At 47.9% G+C, this 26,915-nt stretch overlaps 1 protein-coding gene across 1 annotated transcript in view; it reads left to right on the forward strand.

Moving 5' to 3' along the window:
- The window catches only part of SOCS7 (suppressor of cytokine signaling 7), a 33,427-nt gene extending 7,452 nt beyond the window's left edge, over positions 1-25,975 (forward strand). Inside the window, exons 2-10 of the mRNA XM_054014726.1 lie at positions 1,002-1,066; positions 4,870-4,974; positions 5,652-5,753; positions 6,674-6,804; positions 7,657-7,825; positions 11,701-11,829; positions 14,636-14,771; positions 15,226-15,383; positions 21,145-25,975. Of these exons, the coding sequence (XP_053870701.1) occupies positions 1,002-1,066; positions 4,870-4,974; positions 5,652-5,753; positions 6,674-6,804; positions 7,657-7,825; positions 11,701-11,829; positions 14,636-14,771; positions 15,226-15,346 (958 nt within the window). The 3' untranslated portion in view covers positions 15,347-15,383; positions 21,145-25,975. The remainder of the gene's footprint in view (positions 1-1,001; positions 1,067-4,869; positions 4,975-5,651; positions 5,754-6,673; positions 6,805-7,656; positions 7,826-11,700; positions 11,830-14,635; positions 14,772-15,225; positions 15,384-21,144) is intronic.
- The last annotated feature ends 940 nt before the right edge of the window (positions 25,976-26,915 follow it).

Genomic DNA, 26,915 nt, shown 5'->3' on the forward strand with positions numbered 1-26,915 from the left:
ACAACAGTTCATGGTCAGCATTGGCTGTGCTCAGATACCATTGTGGTTGGGCTCTCTATAAATAGTCCTTTCAAGTATAAAGCAAGGGATCAAGTTAGAGAATTCTGACCACTTTTTTAAAGCTCTGTCGTTACTTTGCAAGATCACCTCTTGCACGAAGAGCTAGATTTTAGACGAGAGCCTTGGACGGGAGACGGCTGAATTTCAGTTCCCACCTCTGCAATGAACTTGGATCTTGAGCAAGTCACAGCTACTCTGCCTTGGTTTCTCTTATGTTAATTGGTGATCATACCCAACCGTGCAAAGCCCTTCAGGGTGCTTCAGTCAAGGATACTGTACAGGCTAATTTTCACGGGGTAGTGGTAGTACGTGGCTAAATTTGTAGGCCTCATATTAAGTAAATTTTGGAAAGGAAATGTTACGGGCGTCCTCAGAGGTACGTTTTAGCTACATTTCCGTGTAGCTGAATGGGCTTAGAGAGCAGCTTTTCCACAGTTCACCTGATTCTCTCAAGGAGGCTGTGTACCTCATGTGACGCTTGCACATGGCGTGAGTGTCAGTGCAGAGTTAACTGCTCTGGCGTGCCACATGTAACCTGTAACTCTGTCTTGGTGATATCTGTGTTTCACTAAGGCATCTTGATGTAATGGCCAACCTAGGGAAAGAATTAGCTCGGTTTTAAATAGGCTGCACGACTCCAGTTGGAGTATATTTGCTCTAACTGACTTTCCTCCTGCAATTAACTCGTTAGTTAGCCGTTTAGAGACATGGTATGAAGACTAAGACTTAGCTTTGTGTATTGGTGGTTGTACTTACATTTTCTAAAGCAGGTTTGGCTTGATATTGGCGTACGTTTTCTCATAAGTCGTAAACTGCATTGCAAGGGTAGTGACTGGGTTCTACCAGCTTTTCAGAAGATCAAGCTGAACGGTTTTTCCAGAGCTGAGGAAGAATTGCTACTTTCCTGTATTCATTCATTAGCTCTTTCTATTTCTCAATAGGAAACCCCGATTGACAAGAACTCAAAGTGCCTTTTCTCCGGTTGCTTTCAGCCCCCTCTTCACAGGTAAGGATAGAAAGATGAAGTGAAACACTTTATTTTACACTTTTAGGTGTGTTACTCCTTTAGATTTAATTACAGATAATTAAAAGACTTCCTTTCTGTTCATCTACTAAGAGCTATGCAATCCATCAGGAATTACAACCCCCTAAAACTAGAACCCAGCATAAGGCTTGTCTGCACTGGGAAGTTAATGTGGATAAAGGTAGGGTGTGAATTTAAAGCACAATAGCTGTTCCTTATTAAATGCCTGTGGGGGACACTGTTGACAGGAACAGTTAATCAGAAGCAAGTCTGTGTAGACCAGGCCTGAGGAACACAGCTCCTCATTCTGCTTCATGTTTTATTTTCCCCTGTTGAAAGGGCAATGGGAGTCTGAACTATGATCCTAGCATGCAAAGGACTGTCTTCATTAGACATGCTGGCAGTTGTAGCCACAGCAGCATGACCTACCATGTTTAAAAGCAAGAATCTTCACCCTGGTGCAAGCAACACTTCTGTACTGGGTTTTGTACTGGTGCAGTTGCATCAGTGCAGAAGTCTGTAATGGAGAGCACCAGTCATATACCAGGACCCTGTCCTAGGCACTATGCAATCACAACAGTGTGTGTTCCTGCACCAACATGAGTTGAAACCCCCACAGAAGTCATTTTAATATTATGGTAGCAGCACACACTTGGTTTTTTTCTGTAACATGCCTAGCTTCCCGTAGATGTGCATAATGTGCATTCATTCTGAAAACCAGAGATTGACAAAGCCGAAACTCCTAACACCATCTCCGCAGCTGTTGCCAGTGTCCTGGGATCTTTGTGTGTGTGTGTACGTACGTGGGAATACAAACCTTGTATAATCTTTCTCTATAAAGAAATTAAAACTTTAATGAACTTCATCATGATGGGTTTTAAAGTAACTTTTCTCCAGAAAAACTTCAGAGAAGAAACTGGAAATGACTAAATCGATCACAAGTTTGAAATCACTTTTTAATTTTGCCGGTGAATGAATCTTGACTGGTTTTGTTACTCAGGTTTTTCTGATTGGCAAACATCTTCTAAATAGCTAAACTTTCTGTAATCTGGAAACCGTGTCGTCTCAAGACCTTTTCACTTGCATAAGACCATGCCAACTTTCTCAAATGGTCTTGTCTGGATTATTGATATCTTTGTCTGCTCACAGACGTCAGGTTCTCTTATGCAAAAAAAGGGTAGTTTTTAATTTGCTGATTTTAAATGGGACTTTTCCAAAACTTGACACTCACTAAGGATGACCTAATTAGAACCTGCTTGGACCAAGTTGCATGGATCAAAGAGGGGCCTCGTACCTGATTTGTCCAAAGGTCTTGGAAATCAAAGGTAAGGCCAAGAAGCCTGCCTCGCCTTCTAGGTCAATAAGCTACCTATGGGGAGACGTATGGTCAAGAATCTCAAGACTCTTTACCTTGGGGTGGGGAAGTCAGGATCTCAACTACCAGGCCACTCCTTCCTTTTCCAGTTTCTCCCTGCACCTGGAGGTTCATTAGCGGGAAATGTTGGATCCTTAATTAGCTAGCTTCTAGTCCACAAGACTGAGAGCTGATGTGTTTGCAGCCCCCGTTACCTTAAGTATTTTTATTCTGTCTTTTGTTTTACTTGGCTTTATTTTTAGGGGGTGGCAGTAGGCACGCAGGTGTGAGCACCCACACGTGGGGAAGGCACCTGAAAGAGAGAAGCTAACCAAGTAAACCGCCTTCAATCTTGTTTCCTGAAATTATTCAGCGTGTTCTGTTTAAAAATCCAGAGACTTGAGATTGCCATCTGTAATTTCTAGTAAACAAGAGTTGTCAAACTTCTGCTTCTTCAGAGTTCTGTTCAGTGGGGTATCCTTTTTGTTCAGTGTTTCCATAGTGCTTGGCTGAGGCCCCTGCATGCTACGACAATGCAAATGATTACATCTTGAGAGGGTTTGAGAGAGTTCGCCACCCGCAAGAATTGAAATCGAAGGAAGGAAGCTTTATAATTGGCTCTGAGGTTGTGATTCAGATGGTTCAGTTTCAGTATTAAGATATTTAACCAGCCCCAAGTTACGGATTTGATTGACTTTGAAATTGTTTAGCTGGAATTTATAACTACACAGCCAACCACCTGCTTAGAATCCTCTCTAGAATGGATGAGGCTTGGGTTATTTTTAGTATTTGATGCGAGTCCAATCCAATAGTGGGACTAACTTGTGGATTTGTCAGTTGGATTGCTTTAGGGTTAGTTTAGTTTAATAGTAGTAGTTTAGCTTTGGTGATGTTTCCTCGGTTTTATTGATGTGTTTTAACACACATTCACTGCAATGGGGTCCAGAACCTTTGAGCACCTGGGTCGATACCAGCTAGGTAACGGCTCTCCCAGTTATTTGATTCAAGCAGGACGCTGATCTTAAGGGCTACTCTGCAGCAGTAAGCAGGCGTTTAACCCCAAATCACTTGATCCTGTAGGCTGTTGGCAGGCAAACTCCCCTTGAAGTCAACAGGAATGTTGTCTGTAAGACTTCTGGCAGGGATGGGCAACTTTAAGGTGGTAGAGGGCCACAAAATCCTCTAAAACCCTTTGGCAGGCTGGGGTGTATGATGTGGGGGTTGGGTCCTGCACTAGGAGGTGGGAGCCCCAGGGGGGGGTGGTTAAAGAGTGAGCCAACCCCACACCCACCCTGAAGTGGTGACTCCTGAACCATGGGGTTGGGCCTGGTACCCCACTCTGGCCCATTAGCTCTCACCACAGCATCACCTGACCCACATGCCTACATGTAAGGGAGGCCCTCCCCGCATAATACCTTATCCTGTCCCCTTCTTGGCCATTGTACCTGCCCCAAGCTGGGCTGTGATGGGCCAAATAAAATGATCTGGCAGGCTGTTGGCAGCCTCTGGGCTGCTAGATGCCCATCCCTGGCTTATCGCATCTGGCCACAGGTACCAGTGCATGAAATTGGCTTTTTAAGCCACGTCATGAGCATTAAAGCCATAGAGAACTTCAGGGGAATTTTGGAATGCTGTGGTGGTCAGCATCTGAATCTAGAAATCAGAAGTGCCCAGCGAAGCATATTGAGGGTTAATATCATGAGAGAGGGAATGTGGTCAAAGAACTGCCATTGAAGTATTGCTGATTATCTTCCACTTGGGTCGGTTGGTGGGAAAATCTCTTTAATAGCTAAAAACATGAATGGGTTTTTAAGTCCAAAATTTGACCGTTCCATCAGATGTGCCTTTGGCTATTGGAGTCTTTCCCTTTGTGTCTAGCAAATACCTAGGAGTGTGCATGAAATGCACACGTTAGGAAGCCTTGGCAAGCACTGGTATGTTTAATGTAGCAAATAGAGTTAAAAAACAAAACACAACCCCTCCAGCTTCTTGCTTGGAATGCCCTTCTGCGGTATACCTCAGTCGCCCAAACTCACTGCCTGCTGCGTCAGCCTGGAAATCTTGCCTGGTAATAGCCTTCAAAATGACTGAGTCTGTTGTGCTATTGAAAGACCTTCTACTGTGTATGCTGAACTTAGGTTGGGTTTAGAAGCATGCATCAGTATTTGCCATTTGCTCGCACTTGACTGTTGCTTAGAGCCTGACCTTTGGGGTGCTGGGGCAGAGTTGATCAATGTCTTAAAATCAGTGCAATGGGGAAATTCAACTTGAAAGCATTTAATAGGAGACTGAAGCAGAGGCCTCTGACCTGTGTGGAAACTGACCTCCAAAAACTTTCTAAAGCCACCTCCTTGCTGCTTGACTGTCTCTTCCCTTTGCATGCTCTGGAGAATGTGCAAACTCTTACCAATCTCTCTCCATGAATCTTCAGGTGAAACTGTGTCACTAGTGGATGTGGACATCTCCCAGCGAGGACTGACCTCGCCTCACCCTCCGACTCCTCCACCTCCGCCCCGGAGAAGCCTCAGCCTGCTAGGTACTCTACATACATCCCCCTAGAATTTCCTTCTTGGTCATGTCTGTGGCTGTAAGTGGTAGGGATTGAATTATTTTTCCATTTTGGAGTACAATGCAGGCTCTTACAGGCTCCCTTCCGATAAACTGATCTCGCCTTCCCAAGCAAAGGATTTCTTCCCATTCCATATCCAGGGCTGCTGCTGAATCAGTTGGCAGGGAGGGTTATTCTAGAACACTGTGAGGTGGTCCCTTTCTCCTGGGTTCAGCATGCAAACTCGACAGCACTCCCTGGCTTCTGAGATTGAAACGCAAACTTGCATGTCTCATACGTGGCTGCCTATTGGGCTGCCGTTAGACATTCAGAAACCTGTTGATGTTCTTAATCTTGTATTGCCCGACACATTCTCCCTAAATACCCAGTTTAGAAACTAACTTCTTGATTTGCAGGAGAGGTGGTGTAGGTATCCAGGTGACACTGAGTGACGCAAGTTCTGAGGTTACATCAATATCTGCTTTTCAGAGAAGCTAGTGCAAGGCTGAGCTGTTGGCTAATGTGCCATCCCTTCCCCTCCTGCTCAGCCCTGCAGGCGGAGCTGAACGCTGGGCTTGCTCTTCTCCATTGGCAGGTGCTTGGCGATCTAGCAGCTCGCTTACTTTCCTATATTCTGAACCTCTCTTGCTTTTGTTCTCTTCTAGATGATATCAGTGGGACGCTGCCTACATCTGTTCTAGTGGGTCCGATGGGGTCTTCCCTGCAGTCTTTCCCTCTGCCTCCGCCTCCTCCACCCCATGCCCCAGGTCAGCTTAGTTTTAGTGGCAAGGCTGTGTTATGCAGAGATCTGGACTAATCTTTTTGGCAAATGTCTGACCTTACTGAAGTCTGTATTGCCTGTAAGAACGATAGCAAGGGTTGGGTGCTGCCCCCTTGGCAGGTTCAGGTAATGCAAGATTGAGCTGGTGGTCTACCCATGTTACATACTGGGACATGGTTGAGTCAAACCTCTAGGTTCCTTTTTAAACTATTTGCACATGTAATGTGGCTGTCTGCATTGCTCGTAATAGCTTAGTTACCCTCTTCCATTTGGCAGCTTTCAAATCTCCACTTCCTCCCTTAGGCTCAGCAGAACTAGAATGTGCCTGAATCACAGCCTCTAACCCTAAACTGGCTGCAGGATGCACTGCATGGCCTAACAGGTGTGATCACTGGGGCCTCTTGTCCGCTAGTGTTAGCGTAGTTCTGGGAATAGGGCTCAACACTGGCTCCCTAGGCACCGGAGTAAAATCACATACAGGGCTCTGCAGCGACATAGCTCTATCACTTAACCTTCCGGTTTCTGTCTTCCTGCGTCAAATTTTTTAAGCTGTCGGATTTTGGGCCTAAACGACTTTGACAACATCCCTCTCCAAGCCATTTTAAAAGCAGGTGAAAAGGCCTTGGCATTTCCATGGACAGGCCTCTGAGGGGACACGGGTGAATAGCTGGTGAAGACAATGAATTAGTTGCCTTGGAGTTGCTACCCAGGTTTCCTCACTCTGTCCTCATTCCCAAGGACACTGTCCATCCATCAGTAAAGCTTCTTTTTCTATGCCATGGCTTCATTGCGCCTGCTTTGTCCTCTAGAATCCAGGGCCTGTTTGGGGAGGGCGGCTCTTATCCTTTGCAGTATTGCTTGTAAAGGAGTGACCGTTGCCTGCCATTGTTGGTTGTTTCCCTGCAGATGCGTTTCCCCGGATCGTCCCGTTCAGACCGACCGAGGCAGTGAACAGCCAGACCACCCAGCATCTTCACTGTCCTCTCTACCGACCAGACTCGAGCAGCTTTGCAGCTAGCTTGCGAGAACTGGAAAAGGTAAAGGCTTCCTGTGGGGTCTAGATCTCGGGTCACTCTTACAAGACCTCCAGTGGGCAAAGGCTCTCCGTTGCTGGACTGTTCTTGGGTTAAGTCAGAGATCAGCCTTATGGGCTTCATTATTTTCTCCATATGCATTTGGAAGCGTGTGATGGGGGTGGGACAAAAGGAAAGATGTGTTTCCCTAATGATAGCCCTGCCAGTGATCAGTTCCTCACTTGTATATCCCCACCAGCTTTAGAAGCACTTGGATATAAGTGGAAGAGGGGTAATGTCTTCCTTAGTCTGGTAGCTTGCATGTGTAAAGAGATGTTGCTTGTATGTGGTAGAGGGACGGGATGGCCTTGTTTATTCTAGGAAATTGACTCATTGCTGTCAATGATTGACCATCGCTCTTCCTGGACTAGTGATGAAACAGGTTTATCTGCTAGTACAGCTAGAACCAAATGGTTTAATGTCGTCTGACTTTCTGTAACGGTGTCTTAGTGTTCCCCAGCAGCAGGTTATGGGGGACCTGTGGCTGATACCTTTGGTCCGCATCAGATGGTTCCCCAGTGTAGGCTGGGTTGTTGATGGCCATTTATACCAGGATGCTAAACTGCTCCTCTCGTGGTGAAATACTGGCCTTGCCGAGGAAATTCTTCAGCACTGCTTTTGCCAGCAGCTACAGACAATGCCAAACTGTTCATTCTTCCTGGGAGCGCACTGGTGCTAGGATGGGGCAGAAAAGACTGACAGTTCTTTGACTCCGTTGATGGTTGAGTTAAGCCGTTTAGTACGGAGCTGTTAATGGGCAAGTGCCTTTCTAGCTTACCAGAAGTCTGAAGACATCTTTGCACTCTCTACTGGTAGTGTGGTTGGTATTGGGGACCAATGAACTGGGAAGACGCAGAAATGAAGCTGAAGGGGAAGCCAGACGGATCCTTCCTGGTACGAGACAGTTCCGACCCTCGTTACATCCTGAGCTTAAGCTTTCGATCACAGGGGATCACCCATCACACCAGAATGGAGCACTACAGAGGTAAGAGCAGCCTGGTTCTTGGAATCGTCTCGTTCACTGAGATGTGGCTGTGGCCCATCTGCTAATCAGCTCTGCGCTGCAACTCCACCTGTCTGTAGGAGCCCAGAACAATGCATTGTGCAGAGACCTGCTTGCAAAGGGGGAACTGAATGCAGCCATACCTTGCCTTCTGCTTCTGTGCTAAACTGCAGACCTCAGTGAGGGTTCTGTTGTGGGTTGATCCCAGAGGCTATAATGAAGGACCTAAGTGGGAATATTTGGCACTAAGTTGTGTGTGCGATTGATCCTATTAAAAAAAACAAAAAACCTAACCTTTTCTACTCTCTCACGACAGGGAAGGCTAAATAAGGAGCCATTCACCTCATGAGTTGTCATAGCACACAGACTAGCCTAAGTTGCAGTCATCTCTGCGGACTGTTCTTGTCATAGCGATCACAGACTTAGTGGCCAAGGGAGGGTCTCGGGCTGTGAATGCTCCATTTAATCCCTTAACTCCTCTGAACGGCATCTTCCCATCCCCCTCCTTCTCAAACATCACTCCATTGAGAAACTGAGCAATATAATCCAAATCCCCTAGTCCCTTTTCCTCCGTGCCCATTCTGCATGCTTCATTTGGGGAAAGCTTATTAAGAAGGAGCTAATGGACTTCCAAAGTTGCTGTGCAAGAAAATATGAAGGAAAAACTTATTGATTCATTAATAGAGCTTTAAGGCCAGAAGGGACCATTGTGATCATCAAGTCTGACCTGCCTAGAAGACCTAGCTCAGTGTGCAATCATTGTACCTTGTTCTTATTTATGAGAGAGTTCAGTTATTTTGGTTGTTGGAGACTAGCAAGGCTAAAACTTTGAGACTATTTAGTCTTGATGTTTCACCTGTTAAATGGGAGGTGATCGTGGGATGTCATTGCTGATGAGTTACTTTGCCTTTTGGTCACCTTCACACGTACTGTGTTAGAGCAGAACTTCAGCGTTCATGCGTCTGGCTGGTACAAACTGCCGATGTCCAAGCTGAAGTTTTAACTTTGATCTTGTGGCTTTTCTATTCTGAGAACTCTTTGCATGTTGCTTATACCAGTTTCCTGCCTCATTTGTCATCTTGCTGAAGGATACTGCCCCCTGCCCACAAGCATTTGCATTTCAGATGTGGTTTTCTGTGTTGGGACTGCACACAATGTTCTGGAGGGGAGCAAAATGCCTGAGATACTCAATGTTGTGAGGGGGTACCATCAAAACAGATGGTCTTACAACTCCCCTGTAACAAATCAGCAGCCTTTACCTAGGTGCACAAGCACCAACGTACTTGAACCACCGTGGATACCAAAATTAACCTCTAAAGACATGCCTGCGAAAAGGGTTTCCCTCTGAGATTGCCTAGCCCACTTCCCCTTTGGACAGTGGCCCTTGCCATAAAGCCGGAAAGGGCAGATGCTGGTAGCAATTTGTAATTTGAGGCCCTCTTGACAAAAGTTCTTGTATGGTGACTCTCTCCTACCATGAGCAAGAGCTGGCGCAAGTTTCCTTTGCTGCTTCTCAGGTTTAACACCTCAAGGGTGAGAGGTCTCTGTTACCAGAGCTTCATTCCTGTACTTCTGTAAGGCTGCTACCCTTCACTCGGCATCGCCTCCACTGTGTGGCCATAATCAATCGCACCTGTGTGCATGTCTGGTTGTATTCCCCCTTTCCCAGCTGCCCTTCACAAGTTGCTTAGACACTGGTTCATCAACGCACCTAGAGTGTGTGCTTAGCTATTAGCATGTGAGTAGTTTTATTGATTTTTAGATGGCATTACTCATGGTTAAAGTTAAGCCTGTTCTTAGCTGCTCTGCAGGATTGGGGCCATAGATTATAAACTGTTTGGCGCGTAGTCCATTAATAAAACTTTCAAAAGTGACAGACCCAGAGGAGCCCAAGTATCATTAAAAGTCAATGGGACTTAAATTCCTAGATGCGTGGGGTTTTGGCTCTTAAGTAACTAATGTGGTTTTGAAATGTTACCCCAGGTCTTTGTGTGCGGTGTGTAGTATAATGAGACCCTGATTTGGGCCTCTGGGACCCAGTCGAATATAAAAGATGAATTCCAAAGCTCAGAGCTGCCTCTCCACTCCAACAGTCCGGTCGCTTGCAGCAGTTCCCAGGAATCGCCTTACAGAGAGACCCCGGCACTCCTGTTTGTGTAATTAACTCTACACTTACACTAGGATTGGCGGAGCTGCCTGCTGAATGTGCTACAGCTGTTCTGAAAACTGCAGAGCTGAGCACTTTGATAAACCAATGGAAGTGACAAGTGACCGAGCTAGAGGAATGGTAAATAGGGAAATATTTGACCTTCAGATTTCAGGTGGGTGAAATGGCACAGTGGGACGTTTATTTGTGCCTAGGGACTGTCGCATACACGCGACATAAAAATGTCCTGCGTTCTGAGCAACATGCAGACAACTGTTCTTTGATCTTCCTGAAGCAGGAAGATTTTAGAGCCTGGGGTTTATACTATACTTCTGGGGGATTAACAGCTCAGTGTTGCTACATAGCTATTCCTGAATAATTCCATGGGTAGGCAAGCCCTTAAGGCTGAAACTTGCACTGGGATAACTACATTGATTTAGCTACACCTTGGCCAGTCCCAGATTTAAGTGCTCTCTGTATGTCTGTAAAACCGAATTTACTGATAACTTATCGGTTTAAGTTGTGGCATTGCAAGCGCTGCTCTGGGCCAGTACAGCATGTCTGCATTCAGGGTCTGCCCCACGGGGGTACCAACCTTGGAGTAGGTGCCCACCTCTCTAATGTCGAGTTGGCCCTAGGTGTAGCTCTTGGGGATGTTACCTCTGCTGTTCGGATGAAGCTGTATTCCATACTGTGCTCTCCTGAGGTACTTCTAAGTCCCTGTGCTTGCTCCTCCATTGCTAGGGGGTTTCTCTCTGCTCTGGTCACACGTTCCAGGCAGAGGGAAGGAGCAGACCTGGCACTGTAAGGTGCACAGATAGCATTCCTGCAAGCAGGGGGGCGAGTGGGCGTGCATCTTGGGGTTGGGGCGGAAAGTGGTCTCCAATCACTGCACAAAGATGTTGAGGGAATGGTCTTGGGTGGCTTCTAAGGATCAAACTAACCTACTGAGAGATCTCGAAGTAGCTTAGATGGGGCAGGGCTGTCTCTATACTGGCTCTTCCCAACTTCATCATTTCCAACCCTAGCTTAATGCAGAAATTGTATCAAGAGGGGAACAAGGGAGAAACTATCACTATCCGTGTACCTTACCCCTGCCTCTAGAGTGAGAGGGCAGGGTTGGACTGAAGCGTGTCATAACATGGGGCCACACCGTGCCCGCTTGTAGAGGTGATGGCCAAAGGGTCTAGAGACACAGGCTCCCCGGTACTTACTCCAACAGCTGGGATGTATCTGTTTGGGTCGTCTGGGCTCACTCTGCTCCTGCTGCAGCCGCATTCTTCTGCTGGGATGGTGGTGTTGGGGCCCTTTAGAGCAACACCCCCTTGCGTCCCCCCCCGAGACACAGTGGGGCAGGTCACTCCTCTCAGACCTATTGCTGAAGGTTATCTGCAGTTTCATGGAGAAATCACTGCACTAGGTACACTCGGGTCACATTTTGGGGAGTTTCTTTACAACAGCAAGGGCTTAGAGGCGTTTTTAAGCAAAAGCGTACTTGTCAGTGGCGTGGGCATGGGCCATAATACCAGTGTTAATTCAGCTCTGAGAGGGTAGCCCAGTCACTGGCCGGTCTGTTGAAATTGCCCACAAGTATGCCAGCGATGGTGGTGACTTGGTCATCTGTCCTTTGAAGACATGAGTGAGCAGCGCAGATTAGTCTCTCCTCTTCCCTGCCAGCCCCTTTGTAATACGAATCATTTCTTGTTGGAAGGAACCTTCAGTCTGTGGTGTCACCCCAAATTTGAGGATCGCTGCCAGTCTGTGGTGGAGTTTATAAAGAGAGCGATCATGCACTCAAAAAATGGGAAGTTCCTTTACTTCCTGCGATCCAGGGTTCCAGGTGAGTCTTGCACCTAAAACTACTTACAACTTTTTGTGTGTGTATGTGTTTGATCTGTGATCAGGCTGGGCAAGTCCTAGAGCTGTGTGTTGTGCGCTGTGACCAACACTCTGACACGTGTCCTCGCACATCCGCTTTGTACGTGTGGCTGAAAAGAGTTTCTCACCCAGAGCGTGTTGCGGAAATAACCTTCCCCCAGGCGGGAGCTCATCTCAACGTCTCCCACACCCAGGAAGTGCAGGGATTACTGGGGGATCTCCAACTTTTTATCCACGTTAAACGAATGACATAGGTATCTGGTCCCATCATTTGCAGTAGCCCTGGATCCCTGCACTGTTAAACACTTATTAGCCAGTTCTTTTCAGCACTAGCGCGATAGTAATGGATAGCTCATTGCTATTACAGATGTGGCTGTACCCACTAGACAATGGACCCACCCCCTCGACACAGACTTCCTAGTGCTCTACGGTGCACATCACGCCATGCGCCTGGTTTGTAGCCAGTTAACTAGTTGCTAAAACTTGACTGTTTCCCCCAGTCTCAATGCTGCTACCCTTTCTTGTGGGCAACTCAGCAGTTCACAGCTCTCCAGTTCTCCCCTTGATCTCGCTGGGCAGAGACACATTAAGCAGTGCAGATGCATGGGAAGATTTTCAAGTGGTGAGCTAAACATGAGTCTCAAGCAGTCGCTACTGTAGATTCAGCGTCCCTTGGGGAACAGCAGTGCCGGAATACATCCGTGCTTGCCACAAGAAGGGAGCATTAGTGAGGTTCTGTCAGTGCATGTTTGATTGTGGCCTGGTAGGGAACAGGCTTCTTGCAATTCCACCCCAAAGTCAAACTCGGTATGCATGCTCTCGATTCCCTATTGCCCCAGTGCAATCTGACAGCAGAATTCGCATTCGTGTGCTGGGGCATTCTGTCACTGGCTCCCCCCCCCCCCCCCCCCGTATCCAAAAGCTGATGGGATAAATCCAGTACGAAAGGAAGAAAATACTTCTGTAAAGTTAATAAATGTGCAACTGATTTGAAGGGGGCAGTAATGGGGTTCAGAAGTTCAAGTGGGGATGCACAGTGACCCCTGAATTAAATGGCTGGAGAGTGAGGAATCGGCACATTCAGCCACTCAAATAGGAAGTTGCAAAGAGCTGGAAGCGAATGGTAGCGATATCTACACAGTGTGATGAGGGTGTGAATTTACAGCTTGTATTACAGTCCTAATTAGCGAGCCCAGCTGAGATTGGGGCTCCATTGTGGTAGGCCCTCTGCGTAACTAAGGCCCTTCTTGATGTGCGGGGAGTCAATAAGATACATTTGTGCACGCCTTGTCTTGGAGTAACTAATACAGCTCCCCTTACTCTTGTTTCCAAAATACCCCCAGGTGCTTAGACCTGAAAGATTCTTTCCTTCCAGCCCCCTGTTTCTCCCTGAAATCTCTCCCTCCTCTCTACAAGGAGAGTAGCTTATTTAAAAGCAACTTACTCCAGGCAAGTGATCGTCTCCTACCCGCCTCCCTGGGGTCGGTGTAGGAAAGGTCGTTGAATGGCACTGCTTGCCTCTCTCAAACGGCACATTCGCCCCTACTGTCTCCCCTGGATCTTAACGCTTTCCTTGTGATGCCCCACTGGGGTGCAGCCCTGAATCTGAACAGGTTGTGCAGCCCCTATGCCAGCAGTGATTTCTGGTGTAGTCTCCCCGAGTCAGAGTGCCTTGGATCCATATCTCCTCTGCACTCTTGTGTGTGCTATATTGCAGCAGAAATAATGTTCACCTCTTGGTGTGGGGGTTTCGAGTGTGTATCTGGCTGCTAGCAGCGAGGCAGATGGCTAGCGCAGTATGCAGATCTCTCACTGTGTCCCTGTCGTTCCTGGCTGAGCTCCCAGAGGCTAATTCCTCTTTGCGGGGGCAGGGGGGGAACCCTCAATTGATTCCTTTTCTTTGCTTTCTCAAAAGCTGGCTCACTGCTTCCTGAGCTGCCTGGAGCAGTTGCAAGCCCATCTTAGTGTGAAGAGCTTTTGCCTTCTCTCCTTTCACTCTGCTCTGTTGGCCTCCGAGGCTTCAGTCAGAAAACTCCCTGCCAGCAGGAGGGAGTTAGAGTGGAACTAGGACTGAATCCGTCAGAAAAGACAGATCAAACACAGCCCTGCTGCTGCTGACCTCTCCGCTGCCCTTAGCTTGGGTTGGGTATCTCAGAAGGCTGTTCGGTGCATGGGCTGGCTCCAGTGATTCAATACAGTTCCTGCCCCCAGGGCTTGACACTGCTGCTGCCTCTATGCCCAGCCTCAAGAGTGAGTGAGTTACCCCGTGGTTTGAGGCTCATTCCAACCTGCCCTTCGCAGTGCCGATACAGCTGCTCCCTGGTTACTCCAGTTCAGTCTCCCGCTTCCCCTCCCCCATGACGTCCACATTCTTGAAATGTGATGGTTTTCAAAGCCCTGTCGCTTTCCTTCGTAAAGTGATGCTTCGGCTACTGCTGATTCCCAGAGAGCTCGGTCGGAAACGCGCGCAGTCCTAGAATCTGCTTCACTGCTGGAAATGGCAGAAGTGATGGGGCATTAATCGGAGGGGACCGTTCTCCCCGGATTTGCTCATGAGACTGGCTCCCGTCCACGTAGAACATGGCCAGCAAAGCCATGCGAGCTGAAAGCAATGGCTCCCTCCTCTTGGAGACTTTCCACTCCCCTGTGCGAAGCAGTGCCTTGGTCTCCTCTCCGCTGGGACCAGTTTGCTCCCTCCTGGTTTTGATAAATAACTTACTTTGCTTCTAATAAAGCCTTTACCTTGGTCACCTCTGTTTTGCTTTAAGGTCTCCCTCCAACGCCTGTCCAGCTCCTGTATCCTGTCTCCAGGTTCAGCAACGTCAAATCCCTCCAGCACCTTTGCCGCTTCCGGATCAGGCAACTTGTCCGCATAGACCACATTCCAGAGCTCCCGCTGCCCAAGTACGTTCTCATGACTGGGGGTGGGTGGGGGAACTTGTCTGTTTCTGGGCCTAGAATCTAGAGGGCAGATCTGAGCATTGCAGCCCCTTCCCTGTTCCTCCGTTTGCCTGTCAGTACCTTACGTGGCAGCTGTAGCATTTAGCCATGGAGCAGTGCAAGAGGGAATTTGTATGGAACTGGGGAAGGGAGGGACATTGGGCAGGAGCAGATGGCCAAGGTGAGGAGCTGTTGGAGCAGGGACAGCAGGCACAAGGGCAAGTAGCAGCAAACGAACAGACAGGAGTGGTGGCTAGCTGATGAATGGGGAATGTGGAGTCTTAGATGGCTCACTCTTCCGGCTGCAAAGCCCCTTGCTTTCCTGTTCGGAATTGGCACCCTTGGCCTTGGGTGGGACGGCAGCAGGAATCTATCTGTTCTGACTCCTCGCTAAGGCGTCTGCCTCTGCCCTTTCCAGGCCGTTGATCTCCTACATCCGGAAGTTCTATTACTACGACCCCCAAGAGGAGGTGTATCTGTCGCTGAAGGAAGCTCAGCTGATCTCAAAACAGAAGCAGGAGACTGAATCCTTGACGTAGCGAGGCTGCCGCGCCCATCTTGTCACTGTCACGGACGGTAAAATCCACTCTGCCATCCCAGCCGTTATTCCATGCAGTTAAAAAAAATCCTTGCTATCCTGTTATTGCCGGGAAAGTGCGAGGAGGTCAAGGGTCATTCTTGCTCACCAGGGTTTATCCTGGGCTTTGTTCCTTCTGGTCTCTTGGTTAGTTAGTTGCAGGAAATAACAATGTTCTGGTGTGTTTCATCTCTGATAGGGCTTGGGGAATACCAGCGGCTTTGGTGGTGGGGGGTCCTGCCTGTAGCACTGTGCACATTGGTGGTGGTCTAACCAGCCGGGACCCAAATCACATTGGGCTGGATGAACACATTGGAAGTCAGTGCAGGATACAGACACACGTGGTCAGGGAGTGAGCTCAGGCAGCTGCTGCAGTGACAAGGAAGTTGCAGTCCAGGAACGAAGACTGGGAGGGAAATGCCTGGTCAGTAGGGAGTGGTTTTCTCCATTTTTAGCGGGGGGCAGCTGGACGCTTGATGGCAGCCTCAAGTGTTGGGACGCTGGAAGCTTGGGAGACGCTTCTCCTTCTCTACAAGACTCTTCTCAGGCGGCTGCAAAAGCAAATTGTTGGAGAGAATTGATTAACTGGGGAATTAATTAATCTAAGATTATTCTCCCAGTGCCCGAGTGGACTGACCTCTGCTAATTTATCTTCCTGCGAAGCTCCTTGGCACACCAGGGTATGCAGAAGAATTCTAATGACTCTTTAAATGGTATTAAAGTGGATGGAGGGAGCCGGGGGGTAAGGGAGATCACCAGAAATCTGAGTTGGAGGCAGTGATTAGGCTTGGTATTAACTGCATACACAGTTAAATTAAATTTCAGCCCGGCTGCCTTTTCACGTGGGCTGACAGTGCCGGGGCAGTGGGTCAAAGCTCAGCACAATGCACTATATCATGAGTAGGAGGTGAAGCTACCTTTTCCTTTCCCCCTCCCCTTCTTTTTAAATGTAGAGGACAAAGGTTCCTGGGTCTGATTCTGTGCCAGGTCTCCAAGAGGTGCAGTGCAGACCAGGGAGAGACAGGGATAGGTTGCTTTATGGCACTTTTGGGCCCTCCAGGTTCTAAGCTTCTCCAGGGATCTGAACAGAGCAGTAGCCCATCCCAGTTTGCCTATGGACTGCAGCTCTGTCAAAAATCCCTGCAGTACCAGCTCTTAAAGGTCCATCCCAGCATGCCATCTATACTGAAGCTTGCAAGGAACGGGCCACGTTGTATTGTTTATGGCAGCCACGTGCTGTCTGACCTGTGGGGATGCTCTCCTGGTCCATTGTGGCTCATTAACAGGCCTTAGACATCACTGGAGCAGAGTGGCGACAAAGTGCACATGGGGATAGATTCTATCCGATGGGACAAGTTCTACTTGGTAAGGGTGGGGTGGCTGCATGGTAAAAATCAAGAGCAGTGCAAAGGCTGGGGGAAGCAGTCTAACGTTTCTCTGACTTAGAGGAAATGTAGCGTTCGTGATGTGCCTCTGATGGCTACCGCAGTGCTCGCTGGCATTGGAGTCTCCAGGCTTCTCAGAGACTTCAACTTTCTTGAGGGCGAGGTCGTCTTTGAATTGGCTCAGGATTTTGTGGCCACCATAGACCTATCCTAGGTGGTTGAGGCCTCCACACATGGAGCGAGGCATGTGCTGGGTCTTGCTTCCAAGTGGGGGTTGGTGGCTGAGGGTGGATGACTGTTAAGTCTTGATCATTTCCAGATTATAGGTTGGGATTTGAGGCTAACATTGGGGAAGAACAAGTTAAGAATTACTTAGACAAATTACATGTCTTTTGTCAGGCCCTGCCCACTTGAAGACATCTTGGAATACTTAAGAAACTAGCTGAAGAGCTCTCTGAGCCATTAGCTATTCCCTTTGAGAACTCATGGAGGACAGGAGATGTCCCAGAACTGGAAAAGGGCAAATATAGTACCTGTCTATAAAAAGGGAAATAAGGACAACCCAGGGGATTGTAGACCAGTCAGCTTCTTTGGTACCCAGAAAGATAATGAAGCAAATCAGTTTGTAAGTGCATAGAAAGATAATAAGGTGATAAGTAATAATCAGCATGGATTTGTCAAGAACAAATGTCAAACCAACCTAATATCCTTTTTGGACGGGGTAACAAGCCTTGTGGATATGGAAGAAACAGTAGATGTGAGCTATAGCGACTTTAGGAAGGCTTTTGATACTGTCTCACATGACCTTCTCATAAGCACAGTAGGGAAATATAGCCTAGAGAATCTACTATAAGGAGAGTGCCCACCTGGTTGGAAAGACATGCACTCAGAGTAGTTATCAATGATCAGTCAAGCTGGAAAGGCATATTAGGTAGATCCCACAAGGATCTGATCCTGGGTCCAGTTCTGTTCACTATCTTCATAAAAGATTTGGATAATGGCATAGAAAGTACACTTATAAAGTTTGCGGATGATACCAAGCTGAGCGGGGTTGCAAGCACTTTGCAGGACAGAATTAAAATTCAGAATGATCTTTACAAACTAGAAGAGTGGTCTGAATTAAGGATGGAATTCATTAAGGATAAATACAGAATACTACAATTGTACAAATGTAAATGGGAAATGACTGCCTAGGAATGAGTACTGCAGAAAAGGATCTGGTAGTTATAGTGGATTACAAACTAAATGAGTCAACAATGTAATACTTGTTGCAAAAAAAAAAAAAAAAAATTGAACATCCATTCTGGGCTGTATTAGCACAAGTGTAAGCAAGACACAAGAAGTAATTCTTGCACTGTTCTCAGCAATAAGGCCTCGGCTGGAGTAGTGTCCAGTTGTGGGCACAACAATTTTGGAAAGATGTGGACAAATCAGAGAAAGTCCAGAGAAGAGCAACAAAAATAAGTCAAGAAAACATGACCTATGAGGAAGGATTGGAAAAAATTGGGCTTCTTTAGTTTGGAGAAGAGAAGGAGGAGGTGGGGGAAAACGTATGTCTTTAAGTATGTAAGAAGTGGTTGTAAAGAGTGACAAATTGCTCTCCTTATCCATTGAGGACAGGACAAGAAGTAATGGGCTTCAATTGTAGCAAGGGAGATTTAGATTATACCTTAGGAAACGCTTCCTAACTGGAAGGGTGGTTAAGCACTGGAACAAATTTACCTAGGGAACTTACGGAATCTGAGTCACTGGAGGTGTTTAAGAACCGGTAAGATAAACACCTGTCAGCGATAGTCCAGAGAATACGTAGTCTGGCCTCAGTTCAGGGGACTGGACTGGATGACTTATTGCGGTCACTTCCAGTCCTACCTTTCTGTGATTCTCTGCATTTTGAAGCTAGAGCTCACTGTTTCTCCCAGCAGAGCGATGGATGTGTTTTAATAACTCCTCCACAAAGATTGCAGGACTCCACTGGGTTCCAAAACTCTGACGGGATAACGCTCTGTGGCAGGCCCACTAACAGGGATCACTTGTCCTACCTCTTGAAGCACCTCTCCGCTATCCACTGCCCTCTGAACTCCATGGTGTGGTAATGACCTGCGCCGGAGTCAACACTTGAGGTGGAAGTTAAAGTGCCAATGGTTATTTTATTGTCTGATCGGTAAACGATGTTGACGTTTAGCAGGAGGAGCAAGGAGAATTTTCTTCTCCACCGTTGCACCCGCAGGGAACTGTTTGGAGTGCTTGACAGCCTGATAAATCCTCTCGGGCTCTGCTTTGAAGCAGAGCTTTCCAGCGGCAAGGAATTTTCCATCTCCTTCATGGATAAAATCCATCAGACTGAATCTGCTGCCACAAAGAGGTAGATTCATTTCCGATGAGGACAGATGCTCGGTCTCCTCTAGGAGTCCTGCCTCATTCTGCTTGCTGAGCTTAGAGGTATTAAGGAAGCTTCCGCCTGCAAGTTGGACCCATCTCCCATAGCCGGTGTCGTCCAGTACTGCATAATTCCATGACTTGTAGAATCTACCTCTTGGTGCAGAAATTTGTTCCAGCTTGTATTTTAAAAAAGCCTCTAGCCCTTATGGTTGTGAAGGCAACCTTAAACCTGAGCCAAATGTACCAATGCAGTGATGTTTGCACAGAGCCTGGAACAGCAGCTCTGGGAGGGCTGGACTGGCCCATACGTCTCAGTGAGCTGTTACCGCTCGAAGCTTAGAAATGACACTTAAAATGCCAACATTTATTTAGTTAGTTCCTGCTTAAATGATCAGCCGTTACTTGGCTAATGTGCTTATTTCCCAATCCCAAACTGCTCCCCAAGCCATCTCAGCTGCCAGCAGTCCTGCTCCCCGCAGAACTTCCCAATGGCGTGGTGCTAGTACCGACACCTAGTGTGCACTGAGAACGTTCGGCGCACTGAAATAACATGGAATGACCCTCTTGATTGGGTGGTCAGCAGGGATGGTACCTGGTGCCTCAGGATGAGAGCTTGAACCTCTACGGCTTGAGCTGAGGGCCACGCCCATTAGCTAAAAGACAGTAGCAGACTCTCACCTGTACTGTTGTACAGTAAAAAAACCCTTCGGTTTTGAATGGAAACAGAGGGTGCAAAACGCAAAACTTCCTGGTTCTCGGGGGCGGGGGGGGGGAGGAATGTTGCAGGGTATGTCCAGCTTGGCCTGCAGTACACAGGCAGCAAGTGTAGTCTGGTGCACTGACTCCTGAGCCAGCAATGGAAGAAGTGCCCCAACCACGGCTGTCCTTGCATCCCTTTCTTCATTTCCAAAACCAGCTGGAAATCAGGGCGGTTCAACGCATGCTACTGGGTACTAACCACCCAAAGCCTTTCCAGCTTCCGCCATCTCAGGGGAAGAGGACACACCCTTCCCCCATTGAGCCTTTCTGGCTACTGTAGAAGGAACCACACTAGGGCTTCCCTCACCCTTGGGGTCCCGACAGGCTGTTGTCCCTGCCTATGAGGGAAGCCTTGTATCTGGCTTCCTACAGGTCACATGCCTGCAGTTAGTCATGTGACTGACGTCAGCTCCCCATGGTCATGACAGGTGTACTGGGGGGCCTGCATGTGCCCCGAAAGCCCCGTGCCCTGTTCCAGGAAGGTTTTGAGTCCTTCATTCAGTATCTCTGCGTCTCGGGTCCATGAGACAGGAGGGGTTTGTATGGGAATGGCTTTTTTTCCCTTGAAAAACAATTGCAAGAGTTGTAGAATGTTTTTGTGCATTTTCCCTGAAACGTGCTAGGTAGGACGCACTTCATAAATCCCCATGTGTAAATAGTTAACTCTGGTTCCTTAGCCAGGCCAGAAGGTGCTGGGTAAGGGCCTCTCTAGCTCCGCTGGCTAAGCAGATCCGGAGTATACTCAGACGAAACCAATTGCTTTATGGGAGAGGCTAGTGCTAGCCTGGCGTTTTTGGAGAGAAGAAAGAGGACAGGAGAGCTAGAGATGAGATGGGCAGATCAATCTGATCGGGGGAGCAGGAGGGGAGGTTCCCTAGCTGGGAATCTAGGTGTGAGGTAGCTCAGGAAGCAATTACTTGTAATCTAACCCTTTGAAGCCAAGAGCTGGGCTTCTAGGAACAAGTGGTCAATACTGGTACCCAAGTGGTTAGCAAAATGAGCCGTTAACTGACTCTGTTTTTGCCAAGGAATGGAGTTCTACCTCTCTGACTGGGGGAGTCTTTCCTCTTTAGCTTACTCCTTATCCACATTGCTGGGTCTGTCCGTGTGGCCGTTCCTATGCTCCCCTCTGCACTCCTGTACCAGCCCAGCTCTCCTGTGGGAGTCTCTGATCTGCATTGGATTCTTCCGTGTAAACCAGGCTGACTAATTCTCTTCCTCTTCTCTCTCCAATTAGGAATTTGCTTGCTGAGATCCTGTAGCAAAGAGCCTAAGCAAAGCTACAGTAGAAAGGAGGCGCGGGAAGGGGGAAGCCTACCTCTTTCCTCCTCTGAAGAGGCTTCCGGACTCTTAAGAAGCCCAGCAGAACGGAAATTGGAGCTCTGGCTTGGGGATGGAGCCTTTGACAGCAGGCGAACTGGATCCCAGACTCCTCGCAGAACGGCGAATGTCACGGCACTGGTTACGATTTCAGTTTTTATTTTTGATGTTTCCGTTTCACATGGGAAATACTGTCTTTAAGAGCAGCTGGATTTTAGTCCACCGCAGATTCAAGGGTGAGGGAAGAGAGGGATCTCGCAGCAAGATCATCCAATCCAGCCATCCTGGGAAAACTGCTCTTTGGCTACCATCCATGCGGCTGTGGCCAAAGAGCTGCGGGGAAGGAGACTGAGCCAGATTCGTGTGCAGCTACGTAGAATAATTGTGGGTGGGGGGAGGGGAGGCGCTAGCGCTCTAAACAGTGCAGCTACGTAGACCCTGTGCTTTCTAGGAGACGGTGCAAGAGCCCAACCTAGCCTGGAGTCGCCAAGTGGTCCTGTGCGCTTTCACATCCTACCCAAGGAGGGGAACTGTGTGCGCTCCATTCAAATGTTCTGAAGCCTTCTGCCAGCGGACTAGCTTGTAGCATTGAGGGGCAAGAGGCTATCAGCCACCCAGCACATGCCAGAAGATGTAGCCCAAGAGTTTTTCGGGCTAAAGTCCTTTACAGTTCCGCCTGTGATAGCTGTGGAATCTGGCAAAGCTGTTGTGTCTAAATTCCAGCAATCCGGGAGCCAAGGGCATTCCTGCCTCACTGAAGCCGTCTCAGCACTGCAGAGCCACAGGGAGTTTTGTTCAGGCCTCTGCTGGCTATTCCCAAAAGCTGTGAATGAAATGGCGTTTTCATCAAAGGAGCCGTGTCGAATCCGGACGACTAATTGCGAAGGCTGTTGTGGGGCATCTCTCCGACTCAACGGACGGGGAACCAATTTTTGACCCTGACCGTGGGTTAGGTGGGATGATGCAGGAGAGAAGGATGATCCCAACATACTTGGAGACGGCTTCCTGATCTTCCTGTGAGGGTGATGCTCTGTATTTCTGGTGATGAACTAGAACGTGATCTGGGAGTATTGCAGCCCAGAACAATTCCTGCAGATGGGGCCAGTAACAGGAGAGCTAAAACAGTGTTGCTTCTACTGTATTTGCCATGTGACTCCTAAATTTTCCATGGCTTACTGGGTTTGGCACTAGTAATAGCTCTCTCATCTCAAGGAGCCTGGTCTGCTGCTGTCTTCACAGCTACTAAGGAGTTGTTTCCATAGCAAAATGTAGTGTCTGCCCTTTGGTGGGCATGAGGCCCTTCTAAGGAGGGATCTCGCGTCCTGTATAGTTAAACTAAAAATTCCTCTCCGCGTGACTGCTGCCCACCTCCCCTCCCAGCAGTGTGGTGGTCTGGAAGTTGTGATGTTTGTGTCTGGCACTCGGGCTGCGGTCTTCTAACCTGGCATCCTTTCGCTGAGGTCTGAGTGTCCCCTACGTTGGATGTAGCAGTTCGTGAGAATTTAGGATTCGCACCGTTCCTTAAGGAATGATGTACATATTGAGGTTAGAGAGAGTAGCATGAAATCTGCCTCGCTCTCTGTAAAGAGTTCCTCTAGAGCAGGCTGGAGGCCAGGGCTCTTCCTTTCCTGTGTAAATGAGAACAGCTTCACTTCCGGATGAAACCACAACAAGGCTTAAGCAGTCTCTAGAAATACCTCATCTGAAAAAATTTGCTACTGAATCTGCATCCCGTTGGTGGTTACCTACGTGGGCAGGGGGTAGCGGAGAGGGATGAATACCCTCTTAGACTGGTCATTTACAGTACGTCTACACTGCCTTTTTCTCTCTTCTCCCCCTCCCGCCGCCCCCCCCCCCCAAAAAAAACCACAATGAAAACAAAAAAACAACCAACCCATGACTGCAAGTCTCGGCCCCTGGGTCAGGCTATGGAGGCTAAAAATAACAGTGTAGATGTTCGTTCTTTGTGCTGGTGTTCAAGCCCCGAGACCCAACTCCCTGGCCAGGTTTCAGAGCCCAAGCGGGAACGTCTGTTGCTATTTTTAGCCCCGTAACGCAAGGCAGAGCCAGTTGATCTGGGCTCTGAGACGTGCTACTTTGGGTTTTATTGCCGTGTAGACATAGCTGTCGCATGTCTTGTTCCCTTGTGAAATCTGGGCTCTTTAGGTCCATAGCACAACATGACCCACCAGCGAGGCTCCAGAAGTTTAATCTCTCTCATAAACCCTACGTCCCCCCCACCAGCCGGAGATTTGCAGTTCACATATAGTCATGGGCCTGGTTAAGATCAAGGAGCGCACAGCAAATTGGGACGAATGATGCACAGCTTGAAAATCCAGCCGTGCCGCTGGGGTGCACAAGACTGATTGCATCTTCCTTTACAGTGGGAGGGGGCCTGGATGTGACAGCAATCCCTAGATGCGTAGCCCCTCCAGCTTTGATACAGCTCATCCTAGTCATGGATTAAGAATCCAAATATTCAACCTCCAGCGAATTCATACACTGGAAAAAATCTGCTTCCCTGGAGTGACTGCAAAGGAGGATCCGACACCTCCAAAATGTCTGTAAACTTATGTGCAGCTGCAGACTAACAGCTCATTAACCTTCCCTCTAATTGGACCGCTCTGAGAGGCACTGGATTGGGAGAGCAATGCAGAGTGTGAAGGGGCTGGCTGTTGGACTCCAATGGTCCCTTGTTTTCCGCCAGCCATGGGGAACACCTGCAATCAACATGGGTCTGGGAGACTTGTGGATCTGCTTGTAAAGAGAGTGGGGGGAGGACCTATCCTCCTCTTCCCCCCCCCCCTTAAATTTGGAAGAAGTCTGTGCTGTTTCTCACATACCTCCCACCCAGTTCTTTCTGGAGCAGATAAAGAGTCAAGCTGTCAAATTGATGCTGGATTTGGGGAAGCAAGGTGGAGACTTAAATAGGCAGGCTGGAAAAAGAAGAGGAAATGTATTTGGAATGGCCAAACACTGAAATAACCTGTAGAATGAACTACTGTCCCTGAATGGGGTTGCCTTGGGGGGGGGAATCTTTTTTTTTTTTTTTTGAGGGGGGCGGGATAAAAACGCACAAATCTACACCCCAGCATTGGCTGGTTTAAAGAGAAATGCTGATCTCAACTATTTGACCTCTTAATTCTCTGGCATGTTAATTCTCCACTTCACTCTCCTTTTTTAAGCCCGATGCAACTACTGAGGACTTGTTCCCGCTGAGCCATGGAGTCCTAGGGCAGGTCATATACATAAAACATCAGGAGCAGTCCAAGAAGCAGCGTGACTTTTTGAAATGCTGTTGCATCTGTATTGGGTCTGCTGTGAGCATCCTCGAAAAGGAGTTTCCCCCATGGGCTGTTTGGCAATTTCTGCTGGTACTTGAAACTTGAACGCTGCAGCGGGTGAGCGTTCTAGCCGGATGGTGGTCGGCTAACAAGGGCTGTGGCTTGCATCCTTGAGCTGCTGGTCAGAGATGCTTTATTTTCCTCTGCCTGGTGACCGGGATTCCTTGGTATGGAATGCTGTCCGCTACTGAGCATAGGAGGTGCCACTGTTCGGGGAAGCCTCAGTCTTACCAACAGGTATCCCGAAAGCACCTTGCAAGAGTCAGAAGCTTATCACAATTTTACTAGCCTGTACCATTTCCATGGAGAAATGAACAAGGCTTTATCTGTCCGCAAATTACTCTGGGCAAGTATAATTTGTAAGGCTCAACTTTAGTTGCCTTCAACAATAGGAAACTCCAGCAAACTGTTCCCACGGAATTGCAGGGTTCTGCATGCTAATCTGTAAATGGGCTAATCTGAAGCAGGTCTCTTCTTACGCAAGATCATTTTAGTGATCTGTGAATGGAGGTAGGCGTAGCAGCAACACACTACGTCTAAGGGTGACAGGGTGCTACACACCTGTCCTATAAATTTACCCCCCTCCGCATTTCTCTGGCATAGCCAAGCGAAGGGAGGCGCACATACTGCATAACCATTCTGCTGCCTCTTTAGTATCGCTTGGATAACACTCCCGACACTCGTGCAGTAAATAAGAACGCTTTTGAAATCCATGTTGAAAAGAAGTTTGTTCATATTGAAAGCACCTCTTATCACTTCAGGGCTAGGTTTCTGAGCTGGTAGCTCTTCCTGCTGGAGGGATGGGAACGTCATGGACTCCAGCAGCAGCTGTAAATGTTTTTTCCTGCTCCAATTCAGAGACCATCAAGGTCTGAGGGGAATGGACAGAGCCATCTCCTCCAAGTGGCACTGTTCTTCTTTACTGGATGTAGCAGGCCTGTGGATGGAGATCTTACAGGTGACCTGTTCCTAGTTCCCATTTGGTCAATGATCCCTGTCCCCATGTAGGGAGGAACATTTCACATTTTTATGGGATTATTTTGTTTTCCTTGTAGGTTAGTGGGCTTATCTAGATTTAAAGGGACACGATCAATTTGATTCTCTTAAAGTTACTTGAAGTGTTCTTTAGTGTCCTGATCTCTGATTCCTTTAAGAAAAAGTAAGTTTGATAAGTTTATAAATAGGATTATATGATGAGTTTGCCTGTGCTAGCAGGGGACTGGATGAGATGACCCAAGGAGGCCCCTGAGAGTCCTGTAACCGTGGGGTTTTTCTGCTGCAGATTATTGGGGCCCTATTTAGTAAGGGAGAATTTGACTATTGATGGGGAGAGGGAGATGGACAGTGAAATTGACTAATACTAAAGTGCTGTCAAATGCACAAATTAAAGTTGAAAGAAATCTCTTCCATGATCTTTTCAAGTATGTTGATCTTTGATGTTGTAACTACAGCTGGTAGAAAATTTCCAGTCAAACATATTCAAGTTGACAAGGTGTCTTTAACGGTAGTTAGCTCAAACACCAAATTTGTCCTGTTGCATACGTCGCCATCTTTCTGTTCACAGCAGCAGAGTCTATAGGTAGTGAGACGACGTGACTTGCTCCTGGGGAGTAAACTTTTTTAAATAAAAAAGGCAACTGTTTTTTGAGCATCAGGTGCAATTTACTTATGAGAGTGTCCTGGTGTTAAAGCAGCTCTGAATCTTTGGAGGAAGAGGGAAGAACATAGTTGATGTCCCCAGTGGTGGTACGCTGCAGACATTTTCACTAGTGAGACATTAGTTTAGGAAGCCAGCTGTCAGCAATAGGGTCAGCAGGGAGCTCAGGATTTGAACTGTGAGGCTCCCATACTTAAGTTGAAAACTAAGAGTGTAGAAATTTTGAAGACCTCTTCTCTGAAGGGGGAACAGTGCAAGGAGGCGGAGCTCAAAATCAAATGGTGTTTCAAATATTTGGCTCAGTCTTCAAACCCAGAACTTACTGTAAATAACCATCCCATATCCCTGTACAGTGAGTTCAGTACACAAGAGCCCAAATTGTCTCGTTCACAGCGTGACACTTCTGGCTAGGGTCTTCTCTAAAGGGCTCCCCATGTTGCATGCCGAGCCCATTTCCCCACTCCTAGTTATGACCTGGTGCCTGCTGTCAAATGACACGGAGACAGCTCTTCTCTTCAGTGGCTTAAAGAGTTAAAGTGGTTGACTTAACCAAGCGAATCTCAAGAGGCCTTGTAGTCCTGTTTACACAGTCAGAGACTAAGCCCCCTCAATCCAAATGAAGTCAGTGGAAGCAGAGTGCTCAACATCTTATAGTGTTCATTCCTCATCAGGGGCTTGTGCTACTGT

Source organism: Malaclemys terrapin, chromosome 25 (genome assembly GCF_027887155.1).
Source record: "Malaclemys terrapin pileata isolate rMalTer1 chromosome 25, rMalTer1.hap1, whole genome shotgun sequence".
In the NCBI taxonomy this organism is placed as follows: domain Eukaryota; kingdom Metazoa; phylum Chordata; order Testudines; family Emydidae; genus Malaclemys; species Malaclemys terrapin.